Below are 23,816 nucleotides of genomic sequence, written 5' to 3'. Positions count from 1 at the left end.
TTTTTTTATGAGAAATAATATTTTTTAATAAACCCTTTTTCATTCGACATACTTTATCTTAATCGAGATATTAATAAGGAACCAGCAGATCAAGTAGCTTTTGGAATAAAACACCAATTTTTTTAAAATTAAACACTATCTAAAGATTTGCATCGAAGCGTTTATTTTTGATAGTGATTTTAATCACTATCAGATATCATTATACTTGATCCAACTATGTCACGTCACCACTGTGCCGCGACCCCCCTGTGCTGGGTTTTTTATAGTTTTTTTTGTATTTTTATGTATAATACGGTGTAATACTCACGTAGGATTTAACATGGACTTTTTTTTAATTTAAATCAAATATTTATATAACTATTTTAAAATCTGACCCGAATTCTAACTTTCTAATTTATTGTAAATATTGTAGTTGTAAGTTCTAATTGTTTTTGGGACTAGTACACATTTTACTTTCGGTACTGTATAAAATGATACTAATACCTTTTTTCATAAATAAATCTTTTTAAATTACACTATTATTACTTTTATTATTATTTTTCTATGCTTCAGAGTTAAATTTTTATTTCAACTCCGAACATTAAATATGACTTTATGTATAAATTGTTGTAAAGACTTGATGCTTTTCAATTAAGCAGTTTTCAATTATTTGTACATCTATAATTTTACAATTGCTTTGTTTTAAAATTTCACTCATGCATTGAAGGCTTTTTAAATCATTTGTTTCATCACACAATATGTATTGGAATTTTCCAAAATCGTTTAGCCTTTACTCATTTACTAATCAATAAATTTCTATCCTACAGGAACACGGAGTACACGAAACACATTTAATACTCTTACCGTGGAGAAGAAAAAACAAATTTACTTGTGTGGGTGTTCTATATCAAATCCTTCCTGTACATAGTTTTTTCATTGAATTTTCACAAAAAGTATTCTAAAGAAAGTTCATTGTCTTTTTTATAGTGTATTAAAATATTTGGTACGATATTAAAGAAAAAGAGTTATAGAAGTTTTTATATTCAAAAAAAGGTATTTTCCATTTTTTATAATATCGTAATTTTGGAATATTTTTATTAATTTCTAAAATTGAGGGTTTTTTTTCCAATTTTTAGTAACGATAGGTTCAATTAGATAACCGGGTTTTTTTTACGCATTAGTCTTTAAAATAGGTCTAGTGAAAGAGAATTTTTATGTACAGACAAAACTCACCAAGGTAAAATCAATATCTTCTTATCTTAGCATCAAAGCTAAAAAGTGTTGTTTCAACAAAAATGAACTAGAATAATTAATATATTGGTTGTATCAATGATAATAATTTTGTAGTTATTACTACTGACTAACAGAAAAAACACGTAATGTTGACACTGCTTGATATTACCAAACAATAAATTATAAGTGTAATATGTACATTACATAAACAGTTTTCCAGTTTTTAGTATGAAATATTGAGATTTTTAATTTGTTATTTAATTAGATTAATTTGATATTGAAGTCATAAAAATATTTATACCTATACTTTATGGAGCCACCATACTTTTATTTATTCACTGATTCATTTTTTTCTTAATGATTTTCTCAAGTACTTGAACAAAATGGTAAAAAAATAATTTATTACACTTTAATAAACTGGATAACACTGTGTTCGTTAAATGTGTATATTGAGAAACAAAACTTTTGTAATAAATGGTTCTACAATACTGAGTAACAAACTTTTGTTCCTTGCGTTTTCTTAAAGAAAAATTATTCAAACAAGTAAAAATAAAAAGGAAGTATCCTCGTTTTGTTCGGTTGTAATGTTTTAATTAAAAATAAATAAATGTTATGATAGAACTCTAAGAGTGATTGACAAAAATAAGTATGCCAATTAGCTTAACCGTCAATACTAAATTGTTAAAATTTGAATTTCTTAGACTTTATATTATTACGTAAATAATAATTACTAACGTAATAACTTACTAAAAATATACATTTTTTATTGATTTTGATTGATCAAAAGCACAACCTCAACTTATGATAGTACATTGGTTAGCTAATGATTTTAATTAATATGACTTCTTAATTTAAAAAAATGTTATTGTGCCTAATGTGGGTCAACATGATCGATTCATGATTAACGCCGCAAGGGTACATAATTCTGTATAATACATGTTTCTATTCCTAATAATTTTATTAAAAGACCCATAGTGTGTTCTATTCTCTATTCACAAATATGTAAGGCAGAAAATAAATCCATATGTTAACACTGAACAAAACTCATACTGCTAACGCATATGTATTATGTTAGACTTTGTAAACAAACTTTTGTTTATCCAGTGTTCACACTGCGTTATTCATATCCACAAACATAATACAAATGCAAAAATAACTTACATATATTTAAAATATTTAATTACACTTCATAATTGTTTAAAGAAGATATTGAATATAGTTAATTTTCACATTTTTGTTCCTAAAAATTTCTTGAAATTAATTAATTATTTTTCTTAATTTCAATGTTATAAATATCAGTGGCGTAATCGATGAGAAGAGATTAGGGTTGTAATCCCCTAGTACCCCGAATTGCAAAATTTGAATTTTTTAGTCGTAATAACTTTTATTTTTTTAATTATTACAGTTTTTTTAAATAGTGATCAAGAGTAAAAATTATTAACGAACAAAAAAATAAGTAATTAACTTGAAATTATTTTATAGTTACGCCACTAAGTAAACTAGTAATAGATAATATAAATCATATGAATTCTGAACTTTTTTTTATTATTAAAATATAACATGCTTCTTTGCGATTACGGTCTTATGATAACAGCTAATTTTATTTAGAATTGCACCAAAGCAACTAAAAATTTGTATACTTCAAAAAATACTTTTTATATTTAAATAATTACTTTTACAATTTAAAAAATTAAAAAATGAATAACTTCGTATGTGATTAATTTCTTATAATTTATTTACTTCAAAAAACTGATTAAATGGTGTTTTTAAATATTTATGTAATTTAATACATATCTTGATGTTTTTTTTCAGATCCTCAAGTAATGATCTCATATCTCGACGAGGTGTATTCAGTCGGCGTCATTATGGTTCAGTAGAATTGGTTAGTATACCTAAAGAATATTTTTGCTCGACAAATTATAAATAAAATAAAAAATATCTCATTTAAAAAAGTTGTTCGAGTTAAAAAAAGCCATCTGAAATTCGATTACAGTTCAAAAATTATAGAACAGAATGTTGAACTTAAAAAATGATTAAAGTATTTTTAAAATCCAATTTCACCATCAACCACAATGTATACATATCCTATTAACGTTTTACGATAAGAGATGTTTGTGTTTGAATTGTGAGTAAGAAATGATGAAGTTATTTTGTTTGTAGGTACAAACTCAATTGAAGATTTTTGAATTGTGTGTATATAGCGCGTTTCTCCAGTGATGTTATTATCCCCCTTACATATTTGTCCAAAACTCTGACGACGAAAAACCACTGTGGTTCTATAGAGAGATATGTACGTGGCAAGGGAATAGCAATTTTAATTCGTTTCAAAACAGTGGTAAACTTACATGTGCTTAGCTGTGCGTGTTTACACAGAAGCGTTTCGTTGTAACCACCCGGAGATTTCCATTAAAGACTTCTTATACCTATTCAAGCTTACACCCGCTCAATGGCAACTCAGATTCGTCTTAACTCTTATACAGAAGTTAAATTCATTTAATCCCATTTTGATTTAGTAATCGCTTTTCTAAACTACAGGCGCTATTATTATCAAATGTCTATAATCCTTTCAGTTTGTTTTTTTATAATTATAAAAACGATATTCCAAACAATTTTTAAAGATTTTTCCAAATTTTTTTAGTTGAAACTAATATATTATTGCATTGGCTTTTTAAACTAAAAACCTTAAACTTTTTATCTTTGTATGAAGAACTGCGTAAAATGAAAATTAACGAACAAAAATAATTCATTTGGTCTAAACTTTAATTCTATTCTTCCGTTACAAAGATCCAATTTTGAACAATTGTGGATCTTTTAATTATATAGTACGAGTTACTAATTGGATTTCTATGTATTAGAAATTCCAATCGTTTAATACTTAATTGTTTAAAACACATTAACAGTATTGATTATAAATTGCGAGTTGTTTGACAAATCGTATGTGTAAATACTGATGATGCGTTTAACTTGGCACAATTCCATTTAGATATTTTGGCTTCCGCCTAGAGGAGAACTTTTGGTAGTTTAGCTGTATAAGATAAAAACGTACATTTTACACGGAAATGGTATTTCCCCTCGCCCATTCTATAATAAGAGGAGAGCTATAGCAAAGAATACTATTGGTGAGTTTATCCTTAACTGTTTGAGTAGTTATTTTTGGTACCCATGAGACCTCGAAGATTAATGGTTTTCTGGAAATGTAAATCTTAGAAGTTACATAATGCAAACTGATTCATATCTGAACGGTCATAGCATTTGGTCGGGTTAAATAGCCAATAGACCTTTCGATAAACCTTCAAATAACATAGCATCAATGACTTAGCACATAGCATTGTATTTATATCTATTAGCAAATAAAAACACATTATTAATGAATAGTTATTTTAACAAAAATTGCACATTCAAGTTTTACGAAAAACTAAATATTTCTATGATAATAGTATTTTCAAAAACAATTTCAACATAAATAATAGTATTGTATTATTATTAAATACTATGCTACTGTAACAAAATCATATTAATATCTTTCAGTAAAAACTACACATGTCAGGAATGTAAAAAAAAAACAGGACAGACAAAGATATTTTTAAACAACATATAAATACTTCATATTTATGAACTTGCAATTAGCTTATTTTTGTTATTTTTCATCTGTGTAAACATCATTAAATTGTTTCATATTCATAAATACGAATGTTTCTATTTTTTTTTAATATTTTTTAATAATATAAATGTAGTTGTCGACCATTTTCGAGTTAAGTTTTGGACAAAATATTTACACAGAGACTCAGTGCTCATTCATGATGTTGACTCTTTATATTATTCTGAGTAATCACAAAAAAAAAACTTATTATTCAAAAGCAAACTATACCATCATCCATATTTATATCCTGATTTGACATAACCCGATTACGTTCAGTAAACTCAGAATTTATTATAATATAAAAGGTACCTTCCTATTTGTGCAAAGTATGTCCAATGTTTATACATAATATTATTATAAATTCTTAGGTTGTTATATAAAAATCATCTAAATATATAGGTATATAACAGATTTAACGACTTTAGGTAATGACATGTCGATAATAAAATAAAGCTCATAAAATGTTTTAAAGGTATTTTGAAATGATTAAAATGGAGTATAAATATTTTCAGGAATTTAGGCTAAAACTTCCATCAATTAGATTTTATTAAAAAAAAACCAACACTTTTATTATTTAAATAACGATAAATTTATTTAAAAATCTGTTTTCAATAAATAATTTCGTTAACTGTTAGATGTTAAACTAAAAGAAATTTATAAGTTTAAGTCAATTTATCAACTCATAATTAAATTTAAAAAGGATAAACAATTCAAAGAGAACACTAATATTCACTAGACATTCTAAAAATATATAAACAAAAACAAAAACCTAACTATAAAAAAGGGCCAAGTTACAATCTCTTCCTCATCGAAAAAATCAGCCTATTAAAGTGTAGTAATATCTACTTTGTGGTCAAGTTTGCTCTATTTTTAGTTCATAAACTTAAATCCTACTTGCATAAGACACATTGCTCCTTTATTCGTAATGCATAATACTTGGGCAGTTTTTAAATGAGGCATAAAACAAATTTTAACATAATTCTTAATGAATCCCGTGAAATGATTTTTAACCCTAAACTTTTTTTATTCTCTTCTAGATCTCTCCTTCTCATCTCCCACGTATTTCTTAAATGAGTACTAAATCAGTACTAGGCCAGAAACTGGCCAAGTGTTAAGCAATAAGAACATATTCTTATTACATTGATAGGCAGACTTTTCTTGTGAGGGAAGAGATTGGAACTAGGCTTAAGACACCAAAATATATCATTTTCATAAAGTACTAAAAATCAGACGGGTGGCTGCCCGTTCTTAAATAACGCTCAAGCTTGTACGAAAGTTAATTTTTAAAAAATAGCAATTTTCAGATTTTTCCCTTTACTTACACAATAAACCTTACCTTTGTGACCAATTTTACATTTCTAGTAGAAACATGAAATATAAGTTTAAATTGATAAATATTTGGTAGATATACATCTATTTGTTCAACCATCAATATATTTTGATGACTTGAATCAGATAAATTTTATATAAATAAAAAAATATATATTTGTTTAGTTATCATCCTAAAATTAAAACTTTCACTAATAATAAAAAAGTCACGTTGTTTTATTTACAAATAAATAGTAAAATAATTTTACGAATAATTTTAAAGAAAGAATATATTTTATAATAAAATTTAATCTCCAACTCTAAAGGCATCTAAAACTTGAAGAGGAATAATAAAAATTAAAAGAAAGGATTAGTTTTTTTGCACTTTCCGTTTCAATTCAACCATTTTTATTAACATATAATATCATCTAACATTAGCACATCATGTATTACGTAATTAATAACAACTCAAACAAGCCTCCTCTTTTCACAAATAATTTATTACTTTACAAAAAAATAATATTTTATAAAATGGAAGTTAACACGCACATGACTCATTTATTAATACTTGATCAATATTATTGGAGTTTATAAATATTAAAATGAAAATTTTTAAACTTATTGTTTTTTAAATAAATTAATAAAAATTAATTTACTTCAAAATGATTGCTTGTTAAGATAAATGTTCGACATATATGGTATAATAATATTTTAGGACACTTAATTTAACTTGGTTTTTAATCATATTATAGTTATATCTTTATCAAACAAAATTATAAAAATAACAAAACAAAAATGTGAAGATCTATTTAATTTTTTAAATATTTTCAAAACTTTAGTAATATTTAAAAACAACTGATTAATTAAAGACACTCAAGAATAATGTGAAACATTTTATAAGTAGTAGTTGACAAGATGTTTTTGAAAATAAGGTCAAATAGAATTGCTGATAAAGCATCGTATATCGAATTTAAGAAGTGTCTTTTTTTGCATACCTTACACTCTTTAATTTTCTTTTTCATTGTTGCAATGGTGCGCAAAAGTTTCCGTTCTTTTTACAACAATGTCTCAAATTTCCACACTATTAGTCTGTATCCCAATCTCATCATTTACTCGATCGCGTCACTTTAGACAATAAAAAATTTGCATTTGTTCCCATGATTAATCCTAGCTGTCTCAAACCTCTTAGTCAACGGTTGACGTTGATTCTTGGCTTTTTAACACCGAAAATTTATGAAAGCATACATTTTCTTTGCTGTCGACACGTCAAAGTTACCACTATTAAAAAAAACTCGTTTTTCAACTAGAGACTAATACTTATCCTATTATAATATAATCACAGAAATGCAAAAATAAATAATTTAATTCGTACCACAGCAGTAATTTAAACTATCCAATGATAATATCTTTTGTATGACCGAATAAAGTATAAATAGTTCTTAAGAAACTTTTAACACAATATGGAAGAAATACTATCAATGTAATTGCCTTAAAACGTTTAAATACAAGAATCACGCGATTTCCCTGTTTCAAGAACTGTAAATATACAAATACACAAAACGCCTTACTATACTACACTTTATATAGTGTATTTTGTACTATACATTATTAAAAAAAACTGAAGAAACAATTATAAATCAAAATTTTAAATTAACAAAAGTAAAAAAGTTGAAACAAAAGAAATATATTTTCATCTAAAATTTGAATTATACAAAAGAGTTACCAATGATTTTCATAGAAAAATGATTTCTTTACTGATGTTATTATGTAAAAAATAGCATGTTGAAATCCTATACTAAGTGTAAAATTATTGAAAATATAATGTGATTTATTTAACGGTAATAGAGAAATGTTTTCTCATGCAAATTCATTTCCTTGGTAAAATGCATATTAAGAACTTTTAGATATCCTACAAAATTAGAAAAATGTCACTTTTTAAATGACTTTCTAATAGAAATAAATAATTTTAAATGATTAAAATTTAAAATATTCTCTATAATTTGATACATATTTTTATAATAAAATTGAACGTAACTAATAAAAAACTATAAAAATAACGAAATTCAATGATAAAATAAAAATTGAATTGATTGTTACAACAAATATCATTAATATCTTATGGATAGCTTAAAATCGATTACTGCCTCGGACGTTTATAAAGTCTTAAGATAAAACTTTTGTGAAAAGTCATGAAAAAATATGTGAAGCGTAATGACGTATGTGTTGAGAGAATAATAAGACAGTATATAAAAGAAAAATTGATCACGGACAAGGAAAATGCGTAGGAAGGAACTATGATGGTTAAGAAAATGGAATCAACTAAAATGAAATACCTATGTAACTTCTTCAAATATTTTTATAAGAAGTATATTTTTTCGTTAACAATTTATACAATAATTTGTTGCTATTGTTAAGAACACGAATACAATTTTGTTTTTATTCCAGAAACACGTTTAATTTTTTTAATGCAATTAATGCATTAGTAAAAATGAGTTAATAACTCCTAATCATTTTAGCTAAAAATCCTATTAACATTGGATAGAACTAATACAATTGAATCCATTAATTATCTAATATACAATTATTGTTTTTATAACAGATTATTTATACATATTATAAATGTTTAATTTACATACTACTTATACGTAGTAATGATATATTGTAGTATGTATACATTAATTAAATATAATTGTATCATTAGAATGATATCTATCAACGTTTGATTTTATAATACCTCAAAATTTATTAAAATAAATTATATTTTGGTTCTACTGTAGTAAAAGTGATTGTTTAATTCGCATCATAAACGAGCTCGGAGATAAATATAGTTTAAATTAACAAAATAATTGTTAGTATCGTAGTTACATGGAAATGAGAAAACGTTAAATTGTCAAAATAATTTAATTAAGTTAGAAATAATCCCTTTAATGTATACTTCATGAAATAAACATTTAAGACAAAAATAATAACACAGTTAATCTTAATTTAATATTATGTAAACTACTCACAAGATATATAATTTTTAATATGTCATATATTGCTAGTTTTTACACAAATGAGAAGCTTTCTGCAGCTCAGGTTTTTTACTAGAGTTTATGATTTGTATTTGACATAATTCTTTAAATTTCAAACTCTGATTGTAATTAACGAAATAAAGCTTTTCCTACGAAGTTAAGGTCCAATATTCCATATTTTTCATTTTTATAATTTTTGTACTAAAGTCTGTAATTAAGTTTAAAAGTTGTTTTTATAGTTATTTTTTATAGCGAATTTTGGCAAAATAATGTATGTGTTAGCCAAAAAAAGGTCATCCAAATAATATAACAACGATTCAGTTCCCGAAATCTGGGACACACAAATGCCTTAAATTTGTCATTGCATCTAATTAATTTAACCCAGACTTGAAACACTGTCAAGTTGTTTTGTTTTAATGAATAAAAATAAATAAAGAAAATATGAAATATAACATCTGAATTATCTCATCAATTATCTACTCGGTTTTTCATATACATAATTTTGTTTTTTACTAATCCTACCACAAAAGTATTTTTATTTAATAGTTATTTACTATACATACATATTACATGAAGAAATATTAACTCAAATCGTGTGACATAGTTTGATATAATAAACCAAATAACACATTGAATCGATAGTTAAATGCATTAAAAAAAATACAAATCTAATGAAAAAATTATTTACTATATTTAGCTGTTTAATTAATGCAAAAAATTGTTAAATTTTCTCCGACAAATATTTAAATCTATTGAATGATTATACTAATATGTTTTAAAAGCAACTAACTAACTAAAAATATTGCTATAAAACAGAATTTAAATGTGGGCGTTTATTGATGTTTATCTGACACGAATCACGGAGTTATATTATGATATATTCCATACTATTAAAGTCATGTGCCAATTTATCGAAAACTTTAAGCACTCTTGAAAAGAGTACATCAAATAATGAAAATATTAGAGATCAAAATTTCCAAATAAAATGGGTTTTCCAAAATAAACAGTGAAAAAGATGATTTTTTTTATAAAAATTGAAAAAAATATTTTAAATTAAGAACTTTGTTTTTATTATAAAAATCCAGGAAATAATACAGATATTGTGGAAAAAAATTGTTTTCACTAAAACTAAAATATTTCTAAAAACTCATCGAATTTAATAATCTAATTATATTTATTAACTTAAATTATATTGGTATATTAAATACAAAATGGTTATGATGGTTATCTAGTTTCAAAGTAAATAATATAAAATATATAATCTAAAAATTACGAATACTAATACAAATATACATACAATCGAATTTTCACTGAAATTGAAAATTGTCTAATAATTAACTTTAGTATCAGAGTTTATGGACTACACATGATCTATTTATAACCACTAATAATAATATTGTATTATTTTAATGTCGGATTCAAGTCTTTCTGTCTACCGTTCTTAAAAACACAATATTCTTAAGAACCTAAATATTGGTAATTAATAAATTTTATACCTTTAAATTATCTGTAATTTTTATTTTATTTTTAAATTAAACAATTTTAAAGTTTTGTACGAGACACTAAAATTTGTTAGGAGCTTAATTTAATTTCGATGACTTCGAAGACAGAAATTCACATTGCAAAATCATCAATTTTTCAAGCATATATAAATCCTTGGAATCTAGTATTATAACTAATGCATTTTATTATTATTCTCAGTGTATACATTTATATATATATATAAATATATAATGTTGATAAATAAATCCTTAAATTTAAGATGCCAGTTGTTAAAATATGTTCTTTTTTATTTTTGTAACAAATATAAATAGCATCTCATATTTACACAAATTGCTAATTTTCATGAAAAAAAATTGACTGTGATTTATTTATTTTTTTATACATGACTTGCAAAATTAATGTCTAAAAAAATACAATGAAATTAAATTAAAAATATGACATTAATTTAAATTACAATATCAAGTATTCATTACATAAAATGATATACAATGAAATATATTCTAGTTAAATTAAAAACATTAATGTTTATTCACATAATTCATCCATTCTTATATTAGACTACTGTTAAGTAATGAAAAGTGTATCATTTGGTTAATATAAACAACGCATCACCACTTAATTGAATTGACATTATTTTAAGAAGTGATAAAATAGATAAAAAATTTTGATACACCAGATGAAATTTTAAGTATTATAAAACTAACTTTAGAGTTTCAACTATGAAAAATAAACTATATTAATAAATTCAATAAGTTTAAAATTATTTTTAATCGTATAGCACGATTCAATAAAAATAAGAGCTAATAGTAAATGATTAGTTCTTAAAATATTCATTTACTGATTTTACTATTCAATAGCTAAAAATAACTACAATTCGGTTATTTTTACCAGAAACCAAAATAATATATACAACTACCATTCGTATTATTAATAAAAAAACCCTTTGTATTTTCGGTAAAAACTTTGAATATAATACATTCAATCTTATTCCTGAGATGTAAATTTTACTTATATTTATTCGTACATATTGTAGTTTATTGTGTTATGTATACGAATTGTTAAGTAATCAAATATCTACATTTTTATATTTTTTTTATTAAAAAGTATACGTTAAGTTGAAAATAAACATAATATAACCGACAGAAATTAATTTTTAAAAATATCATTTTACGATTTTTACTCATTTCTTTTAAACATTAAAGAATAAATAAAATTGAACATATGTACATTAAATTCATGTTTTTATTTCATCAATTCCGATATAATTTAATATATTACATTTCCTTTTGATATATTATTTACTTAAAAATGAAATTTACTTTTAATAAAAATCTACAAGTTACTTGGTAATCATTGAATATAATAGTAGAAACTCAAACGAGAATACATATAAATTCGTAAAATGATCATTTGATAGAAATCGATTAAAATAATAACTAATGAATTCATAACAGTTTGTCATTTAAAAAAATATTAACCCACTATTTTATAAAATTAAAATTTTAAAAAGATTTACCAAGCATTTTTAGTATTTTTATAGCTACATAAATAATTATGTATTGACGTAAAACAAATTTAATAATAATAAACTAACACGTATTTATACATATATTATATAAGAAATAAAAAGTTACTTGTATTATTACAGTTACCACAACTAGAGGCTTCCGGTCAAGACCCTAGTGGAAGGAGATTTCGAATTGAAACAGGCGATTCTCTCGGTGAAAAAGAAGAAGTAAGAAATCCAAAGTTTTTTATTATACATATTTGTAGATATATTTAAATTTTCATTTAAGAATAAATAATTCAAATTGAATTAACGTACCACCTACCATACTGTATGATATTTTATTGTTTAATCAACATACAGAAAAAATAATTTTAATAAGACGGCAATACATATATGCAAAAAATCATATAATTATTATGTAAAATAATGTTATATTTGCGGAGAAACGGGGTTCGGGGAAAACGTAGACTTCTCGATATTTTTTATTTAAATTGATTCTTTGATTAAGAAAATACAATTCTAAGGTATCATTTATTACATTATATTGTATAATTTAAGTTTTGTAATCAAGTGCCAATTAACTTGTTATTTTTTAATGATAGTAGATAAAATTGCGTCTTATCACTTCATTAATAAAATGTTTTTTACCAATTTTTATTCTTTTTTTTGTTGACTATCTTAAGTAACAAACTATTATTTTAGTTTAAAAAATATTACTGAATTCTAATTGTGATTAATTTATATTAATTATAATTAGATAAAAACGACTGAAAATAAGTGCGTTCGTTGTGGTTATATGTAGACGTCTCTATTTTACCACTTACTATATTTCACTGTTGTTTTTTATACTCTTATCTGAAACATATATAAAATAAATAATATTTTTGTTTTTTTTTTCTGAAAAATTAATTTTTTTGTTGGATTTGGTGCATTTTGTTTATAAACAAAATCCTCAAGTCTTGTATGAATACATTGCTCTCGTGTGAAGTTGGAAATATTTTAATATTATATATTATTAATATTAATTATACATAAACATTTAACAGAATTTTCATATTTGGTGTTAATTTTGTAAACAAAAAGTATTTGTAAGTTTTTCTTTGAATTTTACAGCTTTAAACCATAATTTTTTTACACCTAATTCAATGTTAAGTCGTTAATCACGCTCAGAAATTCATTATTCATTACATAAATTACATTTACAATATGACAATGTGATGAAATTAAACAGAATTAATTGTAACAATAGTGTTTAAAAATTAAATTTCTAATGACAAACGAAAATCGAAAGATAAACGAATAAACAGATGTGTAATTTACAATAACACATGTGTTCGTTTACATTGACAATAAAATATTAGTTAATGAAAATTAATTACGGTTATTTGCTATTTTTTTAAGAAAAATATTTTTCTCTAGTATGAGTTATTTTATATAAGCTATACATATGTATCACAAATTAATTTTATTCGAAAAATAATTACAATGTATAATATTTTAAGCGATTCAGCGTATCTGATTACGCAGTGACATAACTTATAATATCATTTAAATTTATTCTCATCCATAAAGTTTAGTAATACTGGCGCTTTGTTAACATGATTTCACGATAATTTGTAGAAATCGTTAGCGTTGACCTTGTCATTAAATTAAGTCAACTCGTACTATTTTTAAGTACGATTCCTAATTAAATTAACATTTTAAATTTAAAAGATAAAACAAAAACGTTTCCTTGAGTACTAAAAATTTGTTTCAATTCACAGCATTGAAATTTATTTAAAATTTGAGTAACTCTGTTCAAGCTTAGTTACAATGACGATAACAAAATATAACATCAACTGTACAATAGTACGATTCATACTATACTAATTACAAGGTCATTGTTTATAATTGATAATATAAAAATATATTATCAATTTCCCAGTATATGAGAAATACATTTTAATTGAATTAAATTTTTAATCTTTGTGTGACACTTACTTGATTCAATTCTGTATATTTTAAAATATCAAACGAAAGAATTTGATAACAAAAACACCTTCAAACAGTATTAACTAACTCAAAAAAAAAAAAAAATTACCTCATTTTGCCCACGCCACTTCCTACAGTATTCTATAAATACAAATTCTCCAGGGACGCACCGAAAAAAGTCAGTGGCTCTATGATTTAATTGGATTAAATCGGAATCTCTTTAATTCTCTTAGTACGAACAAAATTTTTTGGATAGAGTAATATGATTATATTAGCTTGATAAAATTTTCTTAAATTTTACCTTAAGAATGATTTTTAATTAATTTCCCAAAATTAAATTCACGAATTTATGATTTTATGTTATAAAAAAATTGATAAAATAAATATAATAGGAACTTTTCTTTGTAACATACTACAATATTTACTTGGTTATCATCTAGTGAATATATTTGTAATAATTTTAGTTTTTGTTGAAAATATATATCAATTATTACAAAAAAAGCTAATGATTGTTTAGATTTTTGGATCTCCGTGTACACCAGTGTTAGAAAATCCTGAGTTCCAAACTAGATGGTATTTCAAATATTTTCTCGGAAAACGTAAGTTGGCTATCTAAATAAAAGCAATAAATTTTTCATGAAAGTAAATTAGTTTATACTTTTAATTTATATTTTATAGTGCATCAGAATTACGTTGGTTCAGACGCAGACAAAATACCGTTTTTCTTATCCGTAGTTTTGACTGACACCAATCACCAGTGTGTACCACAATATAGAGCAATTCTATGGAGAAAAACGGTAAGAAAACTTCAATTTATTTAACATTTTTAACGATCTTTGTTTTTTATTAGTTTTATATTAACAGTTATTAAAAATGAAGTAAAAATATGAATAATTTAAAACAACAAGCATAAATATTATTATTTTATAAATAAAAAAAATAAGACATTTAAATACTTTTAAGTTTCAAAATTTTTTTTTATTTAAGAAATAGAAACAAAAAAAAAAATAATTGTCACAAATAAAAATATGTTTGTTAAGAATTTTAATGAACTTTGAATAACTTGTGTTTTATTAAATTTATTAAAAAAGTCAAAATAAACTTATAAGTAAAAAAGTAATTTTTTTAAATGACTATAAATAATGTAAATTACTTATACACGGTGATTAAAAACTCGAAAAATATGTCAATTGTTACAAACAATGGGATCAATAAAAACCTTTGTCCTTATTTAATTAACACTCTAATTTTAAAATATTTAAAGGTGTTCATTAAGTAAGGAAACAGATCAATTGTTACAAAAAATGAAAACAATGGAAACCTGTTTATTACTTTCTGAACACTTTATACAATATAAATCTATTTAAAATACAACAAATAAATTACTCAAATATTTGAATAAGTTAAAAATAAATTATTTTATAATTATTTATTTTTATTAATTAAAGAAAATAAAAATATTTAATAATACGTCGCTGAGCATGAAAAACCAACTATGTGTAAAACACTAAATAAAAAAAATGTTGATATTCATCGATCTAGAAAAATATACTCTTTCTAGTAATAGATATTTCATTTTTTGCACATAGGAGATTTTTCACGTCAAACGTTTACTTTAATTTAAGAAAAATATTTTTATATTTTAATCTTAAATGCCAGTTAATTATAAAACTAATACAAAATAAAGTTAATTGGCCCTCAATTTATTTTCTTTAAATTTCTTTTTTAGGGTGCACAGAAAATACTGTTGCCCCATACTCCAAACAAATCAATGACAGTAAAACAAATACTTAGGTAAGTAATTAAAATTTAAATGTACACTAAGAAATTGTATTTTGTGAGCTTAGCCCTTAAATTTCAAAATATATTATAATTTTTTATAATATTAAATATAATTTTATTTTAACATAACTTGAAAGAGTTATAACGTATAATCTTACGTAAATTTATATAATTTTTAATTTATTGCATAAATAAACCTCCATGATATAAAATTACTTTACCCTCTCAACTATATTTCATGGTTTTCCATTTTTGTATATTTTTACTCGCAAGCAAGTTTTTTTGCTTTATTTTCAAGTGAATTTGCATTCAAGTAAAATACCTATTTCATTGGCTAATACAATTTTAGTTGAACACAAATACAAAAATTCATAAATATACACGTAAAGTAATAACAAAAATTACTTTGCATGCATCAAGTATCTTATCGTTTGATAAATTATAAAAAAAATTGTGAGCTTTAAATTTTAGTCAAGAGTAGTTGTAAAAAATAATGTAATTGTATTATAAAATATTACATCGCCCAATTATAGCGTATAATCCACATAGACCTAACAATCACACATACAAATTATAATTATGTTTTAATTGGGATGTAGCATATTGATATTGTCACATGGGAAATTTAAATAGGTTCTAATTATTCAATTAAATTTTGTTATTTAAGACTTTTTATACCCATTAAAATGCATTAACTATTTATACAATTAGCAAAATTATTATTATTGAATTAGTGAAGAAAATAACATCGGGCCTAGTAGATAGTAATGTATGTTTTGGCGCACAGGGTTCTGGGTTCGATATCCAGGGCGGTGTCAACGAGATTTTTTTTGTGATTTTCTCATTGGTAGTGTCTGATCTCTAGTGCAAGCCGTCTTTAAAATCCGCCTGTCTATCATTAATCTAGCCGAAAACCATCTTTAACTCCTTAATATGTGAAAGAAAGCCACCATCCTCTGTAGTATCTTATGTCCGTGAAATAGAAGAGTGCAAAACAGGTCATACATGTACTGTGAGTGTTCAGTAAGTAAAGAAACAGGTCAGTTGTTGCAAACAATGAGAACAATAGAAACTCGTGTCCTTACTTACTGAACACCTATATATAGAATTAGATAGCAAACTAAAAAATTGAAAAGTGTTAAATAATGTAATTTCAAAAACATTGAGTTATTCGTCTACTAATAAAAATATATCCTTGATAACCGATTATAAAGTAATTGATAAATTATCATTCGCAATATGAATGAATGCACGAATTAGTCTGATGTATAATGTATCATTAATTTTTTTTTCACAATACTGGTGTTAGCCTTAAACAACTTATGAACGTTAAGTTAACAATTTAGAAATTTAGAATATGCGTGTATACACACAGCAATATTATTAATTATTATGAACTCATTAACAGAAATTAAAAAAAACCCAGCACAGGGGGGTCGCGGCACAGTGGTGACGTGCACAGTGGTGACGTGGTATAGATGGATCAAGTATAATGATATCTGACAGTGATTAAAATCACTATCAAAAAAAAAACGCTTCGATGCAAATCTTTAGATACTGTTTAATTTTAAAAAATTGGTGGACTATTCCAAAAGCTACATGATCTGCTAGTTCATTATTAATATCCTAATTAAGATAAAGTATGTAGAATGAAAAAGGGATTATTAAAAAATATTATTTCTCATAAAAAAATAATGTTGATCCATACACTTTTCAATATGTCATAGCATTATAAAGTTAAAAATGTAAAAAATAAAATCGAGAATTTTCACACAATAATAGCATTCGGTAGCCATTTTCACCGTGAAGATAAAATAAAGTCCGAAATTTTTTTTTCGCATAATAAAGTAAATTACATTAGCTTTAATTTAAGATATATATAAAAGTGTCAGACTTTCCGGAACACTTTCAAAATTTAAGTTGAAAAAGTAAATTTTTTGTGAAAAAGTGGTCATTTTAAATCCCCCCCTGTGGGCAGGTAAAGGGTCAGATATAAAAAAAATATATACCAAATGATAGGTAAAGACATCATGCATCTATAAAAAAAAAATTATATTGATCCATACATCTTTCAAAAAGTTATAGCATTATAAAGTTAAAAATATAAAAATGAATTTTTTTACAAAAATCGTATTTTTTTTATAAACTTTGATGTCTGTTTTCACCATGAAGATAAAATAAAGTCCGAAATTTTTTTTTTGCATAATAAAGTATATTACATTAGCTTTAATTTAAGATATATTTAAAAGTGTCAGACCTTCCGGAACATTTTCAAAAGTAAAGTTGAAAAAGTTAATTTTTTTTGAAAAATTTGTCATTTTAAATCCCCCCTTATGGGCAGGTTAAGGGTTAAATTTATGAAAAAAATATACCAAACGAAAGTTAATGATATTACACATCTATATAAAAAAGAATTATATTGATATGTTCATTTTTGAAAAAGTTATGGCACTTTTAAGTAAAAAAAATTGAAAAAATTTCGAAAATTAGCGATTTTTAAATTTGTAATTTTTTTGGAGGTTTCCCCCATTTACGGGGAACGAGGGAATTTTTTTCAATTTTTGAGGGTAATGTCTTCGACTAGATACAATTTATGATCTTTTGACGTATCATTGAAAGAAATTGGTTCGGTGAGAGCTGAGAAAAAGTGGTAACAGACACAAAAAAAAAAAAAAAAAATTAACACATCTTAGTAAAACCAATACCTTCTCAGCTTCGCATCGAAGCTAATAAATAAATATATAGACACATAACTACGCTTATATATCTATTGATTTGTAGACAGAAATATTTATTATAATGCACAAATTCATTCAAATATTTCTCAAAGAATAATAAACTATTTAAAGTTATCAAATTACTATATTAAAAACTTAATACCTTCAATAGGAATTAAGCATCTATCCTATGATAAATAATTTTGATAACATATGCAACAAAACTCACAAATTTACGTTGCTTTAAAAAATACCTTTAATGCATGTATTTTTTCAATTCGTTATAGTATAATAATCCTATAAAATAGAACCATATTATCGTAATTCAAAACTTTATAAATAATTTAATAATAATTGATAAATAAAATAACAGAGATTTGATTTTTAATTCACAAATTTAACACGTAAGAATTCCGATAATCAAAATATTAACATAACGATGTCGAGTATGCGATTAAAACAGACTAGATTGCGAGGGATTGCTCTGTCTTTCATAGTATTTTATATCCCTAAAAATCATCATTTTCTCATTCTTACCATGTTATTATTATACGAAAAAGTTAAATAAAAGACCATTATTATGGACACAAACAGAGTAGCTTGATGTTATCCCATATTATGATAGTGACGAGTATATTACAAAAATTCTCAAATATAAGCCTAACTAAAAAGCAATAAAGACTATTCAATGGTTTCAAAAAGTGAAACTCATTGGATACTCTTTGGATAAATCTTAAGCTTTTAAGAACCTTACAACATATTTTCTCAATATGAAAATTAAAATTCAAAGTAATAGAGAGACAAAAACCATGGTCAACGATATAAATAAAACATGTGAAATAAATAGAACAGTTATGAATATAATAAATTATTATAATAATAATAATAAAAATTATCCAACCCAATAATAAAATAAAAAACATTAAAAGTTAAACCAATTGATTTACCTCAATTAATGAGACGATCGATAGAAACTTGAAGTAGGATGATATCTGAATTTTTGGAAACTCGCATAAATAATTTTAAATCTTATCAAAAAGAAGTATTTTCGCATGTATTATTACGAAACTGGCCTTATTGGCCAAAATTTAAAAAAAGAAAAGAAAAGGAATTGACCCTTTTGATACTCCAGAGGATAGATTTATAACTTCAGAAATTGCAAATTTACTCACTGTTTTCTATTGGATAAGTAGGTAGTTAACTAAGATAGAAGTGATGCACTTAAACCAACATTAGTTAGTTATTTGAATTTGGTTTGTCGTAAGCTTTCAGAAAGTCGGTGTAAATCACATTTACTCGAGCATGATCTTGAAAAGAGTCATTCATGAAGGAGAAGAAAATAAGATTTACATGGCAAAGAATATGGGTATTACGAAAATAGTTCTGATTATCAATGAGGGAATTATTAGTAAAGGATTTAATGAACTAGACAACAAGAGATTCATGACTTTTCCTGTATTTGAATGTATCATACTCCTTAAAATGCAACACAGATTTTATGAACTATTTACTTTGACATTAGAATATAGCTACACACTAACGTTTAGATTAAATTCACCAATAAAATGTCTTTTACTAAACTTTATATTTTAATTTTTATCGTAAAAAATACTAATAATTGTTTATGTAACAGTATCTTTTAAATAATTTAACACAAGACGGCGCTTAAAATAGGCAATTTCGATACACAACTGTGTTTATGATTAAAATAATATAGGTAAAAATAAATGTTAAATGAATATTAGAACTTCCAAATTTTTAATTTAATTTTAAGTAAAAAATAATCAAAAAACTTAACTAATAACACTTACAATGTTCATAAAAATAAAAATAGACCCTTAATGAAATAAATGTTTCACGTTTTATTTTACAAAAATATTTAGATGCCCGTTTTTAAACTTGAATAACCATACTAAATATTTTTTTACTAAAAAACATAATGAATAATTTGAAAAATTTTATCATAAGATCATTTTCAACTCAAATAAGTATTTCAAAAGGTGTCGAGTAAGTTTTAAGTGTTTAGGTTAAGTTTCATGGTTGTCTTTTTAATAATAAAAATTAACCACACTAAAAGTAAATATTTTTATATTTAAATAGAAATTTGATTGTTGTTGATTACAAAAACAAAATAAAAAATCATTTTAATTGATTTTATTATCACAACTACGATGATAACTTATTTTAAACTCTTCTTCTTTTTCCTCGCCTTAATCCCAACTACTTGGGGTCGGCCAACTTATTTTAAAGTAGTAAAGTAAATTTTTAAATGCATTACCACCTACGCTACTTTAGGATTATATTTATTTTAGTAATTTAAAACGCTAATTGTAGTATATTCAGTATTTATAAACTATAAAATTGCTTAGGAAAAACGTATACTAAAACTAAATCAATTACAAGAAGTTTGATTAACAACTCTATTTTATTCTTTTAATTAATTAAATTATAAACTCTTCTCAAAAAAGTCCAATACAATATATACCATAATATTATATAGTATAGTTTTAAAGAGGACCTATATCTAATATTGAATATAACTTCTTACCACGACGACCATTAACTTTTTTCAAATAAAAATATTTTTAAGTTATTTGATCCTATAGATAACTTGAATGAAAAAATTATAAAACGATTCATTTTTTACAACTCATCTTCATAAATGACAGCGGGCAAAGATTTATTATTGAAAAGAAGTAATTATTTTTAACTTTTCATAAAATTACTTTTTTAAGTTTAAAAATTTGATTTATGCAAATTTTATTAAGAATATTAATATAATCATACATGTTTCTAAATTTCGTGATCACTTTTCTTAGATTACAACTAATATGTATGACAATCACACGATAACAATAATATTTGAATAAGTTAATTTATCTCAATGAATTTCAAAATTGTATCAATCAATCTAAAGATTCATTCATAAAAAACCTTGCACGGTGTGAACGTGGCATAATTTAGACAAGTATAGATGATATCTAACAGTGATTAAAATCAGTATCATAAAAAAATATCGATCCAAATGTTTAGAATGTTTTAATTTTAAGAATATTGTGGACTATTTCAAAAGCAAAATGAACTCTTATTTCCTTATTTATATCTTAATTACAAGTTTATTGATATATTAGTGTAATATATAAATATATATTTATTAAATTTGTTCAATTTTAACGGCCATTTGCACAAAGAAGATACGTCGTCGTGAATTTTTTTTTTTAACTTGTAGTATATAACATAAGATTTAATTTAACATATATTTATAAGATGTAGTATTTCTGGAACATTTTCAAAAATTAATTTGAAAAAGTTCTACTTTTTATACGTATGTTTCAAGTTTTGAACGCCCTCTGTATAAGGGGAAATTGTGTGATTTCAAAAAAAGTGTGTCAGATGAAAAGGATATATATATAAAGTATTTATAAAGAAAATTTTATGTTGATCTATACATTTTTCAAAAAGTTATAGCAATTCAAAGTTGAAAATATAAAATCGAAAATTTAACTCAAAAATAGCATGTTTTTATCTACGGCAGCCATTTTTGCATAGAAAGTATGTCATAGGAACAATTTTTTTTTTTTAATTTCTAGTACGTAACATATACTGTAATTGAACATATGTTTAAAAGACGCAGTATTTCTGGGACATTTTCAAAAGTTAATTTGAAAACATTTACTTTCATAAAAAAATGACTAAATACCCTTTGTGGGCAAGTAAAGGGTCAAATTTTTAAAACTTTTATATGATAATGAAATACCTAAGCTTACAATGTAAAAAAAAATTATTTTAATTCATTCATTTTTTGAAAAAATTATGGCAGTTTTGAGAAAAAAAAAATAAATTTCGAAATTTACTGATTTAAAATTTTTTTGGGAAATTTCCCTTATTTACAAGGAACGAGGAAAATGTTTTCAATTATAAAGAGCAATAACTTCAACTAGTATCACAAAAAGAAATAATAATCACATAATGATAAAATTATTATCTTCTCAGCTTTGCATCGAACCTAAAAATAATCTAAGTTTTATGTTAAAACAATATATCTTCATACGTATGTATGTTTTAAATATGTGTATCAAAATATTATTATAGATTATTTTTATTTTTTATATATAATATTTTCAACCAAAATTTCCGTCTGTTTTTTACTCCATAAATACGTACTATCCATAAACTTGATAAGATACAAATTATAAAATATTATTTTATTTAAAAGCCAAGATAGTTATTTCTCGTTATTCATTTTTATAATTGACTCTATATTACACAATTAACTAAATTTATGGCTACCTTACAATTTAAAATTAATATTTTAAAAACAAAATTGTTATTTTATTTTAATAATTAATCGTATTGGAAAAAAAGAATAGAACAATTTGTTGTTCTTAAGATTTTAGATTTCAAGCGTTTTTTAATAATCGGCTTCAATAATTTTTTTTTCAAATGAACTTCAATAATCTTAATTTTAAAACAAATTAATTCTTATAATTCTTGAGAATTCATTAATGAAGGCAATCCATATTTTAATAATGTCATTTAATATCTACTACTGCTACAAAAAAAAACAATTATTTTATTTTATTTACTTTGAATGTTTATTATTCTTAATAAAAAACATATTACTATTCAAAATTATCATAATGCTTTTCTCAAGTTAAACTATATGCAATTATATTCATATAACAATATAATTTTTATTATATCATATTTTACATTTTTTTAAATAATCTCAAAGAACAATTTAATTAATTATTTTTGTGTTTCTATAATACATTCAATGTTATCAGTCTGTCTAACACTAACTATAAATGATTTTAAAGTATGGTAAATAACACATATAGTAAGAAGTTTTACATTTCAAATTATGTTATATGTCATATAGTGATATATTATCATATTTTTTGCAAAGAAACTATAGTTCATAAAATTAGATCTTCATAGATATAATAGCGAAATATTTGGTTATTTTCAAAAACTTTGCACAAGCAACGCTCTTGAAGTACGTTATGATAATAATGTATAAAGTTCAATGTGTACACGACAAAGGTCAGTTTTCACATAGGATGAAGTATTTCAAAGTGACCCATGCCATATGTAAAAATTACTATTTACATAAAAGTTCAACATTCAGATGTTAGTAAATGTTCATATATTATCTT

The 23,816-nt window shown here is 23.8% G+C and overlaps 1 protein-coding gene across 6 annotated transcripts in view; it reads left to right on the top strand.

Annotated features, from left to right (window-relative positions):
- The window catches only part of LOC126898461 (GTPase-activating Rap/Ran-GAP domain-like protein 3), a 123,081-nt gene that overhangs the window by 71,011 nt on the left and 28,254 nt on the right, over positions 1–23,816 (top strand). For all 6 annotated transcript variants that reach the window (XM_050672879.1, XM_050672713.1, XM_050672798.1 and 3 more), the window contains 5 exons: positions 3,025–3,094; positions 12,326–12,412; positions 14,676–14,757; positions 14,837–14,955; positions 15,888–15,952. In XM_050672879.1, the coding sequence (XP_050528836.1) occupies positions 3,025–3,094; positions 12,326–12,412; positions 14,676–14,757; positions 14,837–14,955; positions 15,888–15,952 (423 nt within the window). The remainder of the gene's footprint in view (positions 1–3,024; positions 3,095–12,325; positions 12,413–14,675; positions 14,758–14,836; positions 14,956–15,887; positions 15,953–23,816) is intronic.

The sequence above is a fragment of the Daktulosphaira vitifoliae genome, unplaced genomic scaffold (assembly GCF_025091365.1).
Source record: "Daktulosphaira vitifoliae isolate Bord-2020 unplaced genomic scaffold, ASM2509136v1 Scaffold_1, whole genome shotgun sequence".
In the NCBI taxonomy this organism is placed as follows: Eukaryota; Metazoa; Arthropoda; class Insecta; order Hemiptera; family Phylloxeridae; genus Daktulosphaira; species Daktulosphaira vitifoliae.
This window is presented reverse-complemented; position numbering and strand designations above follow the sequence as displayed.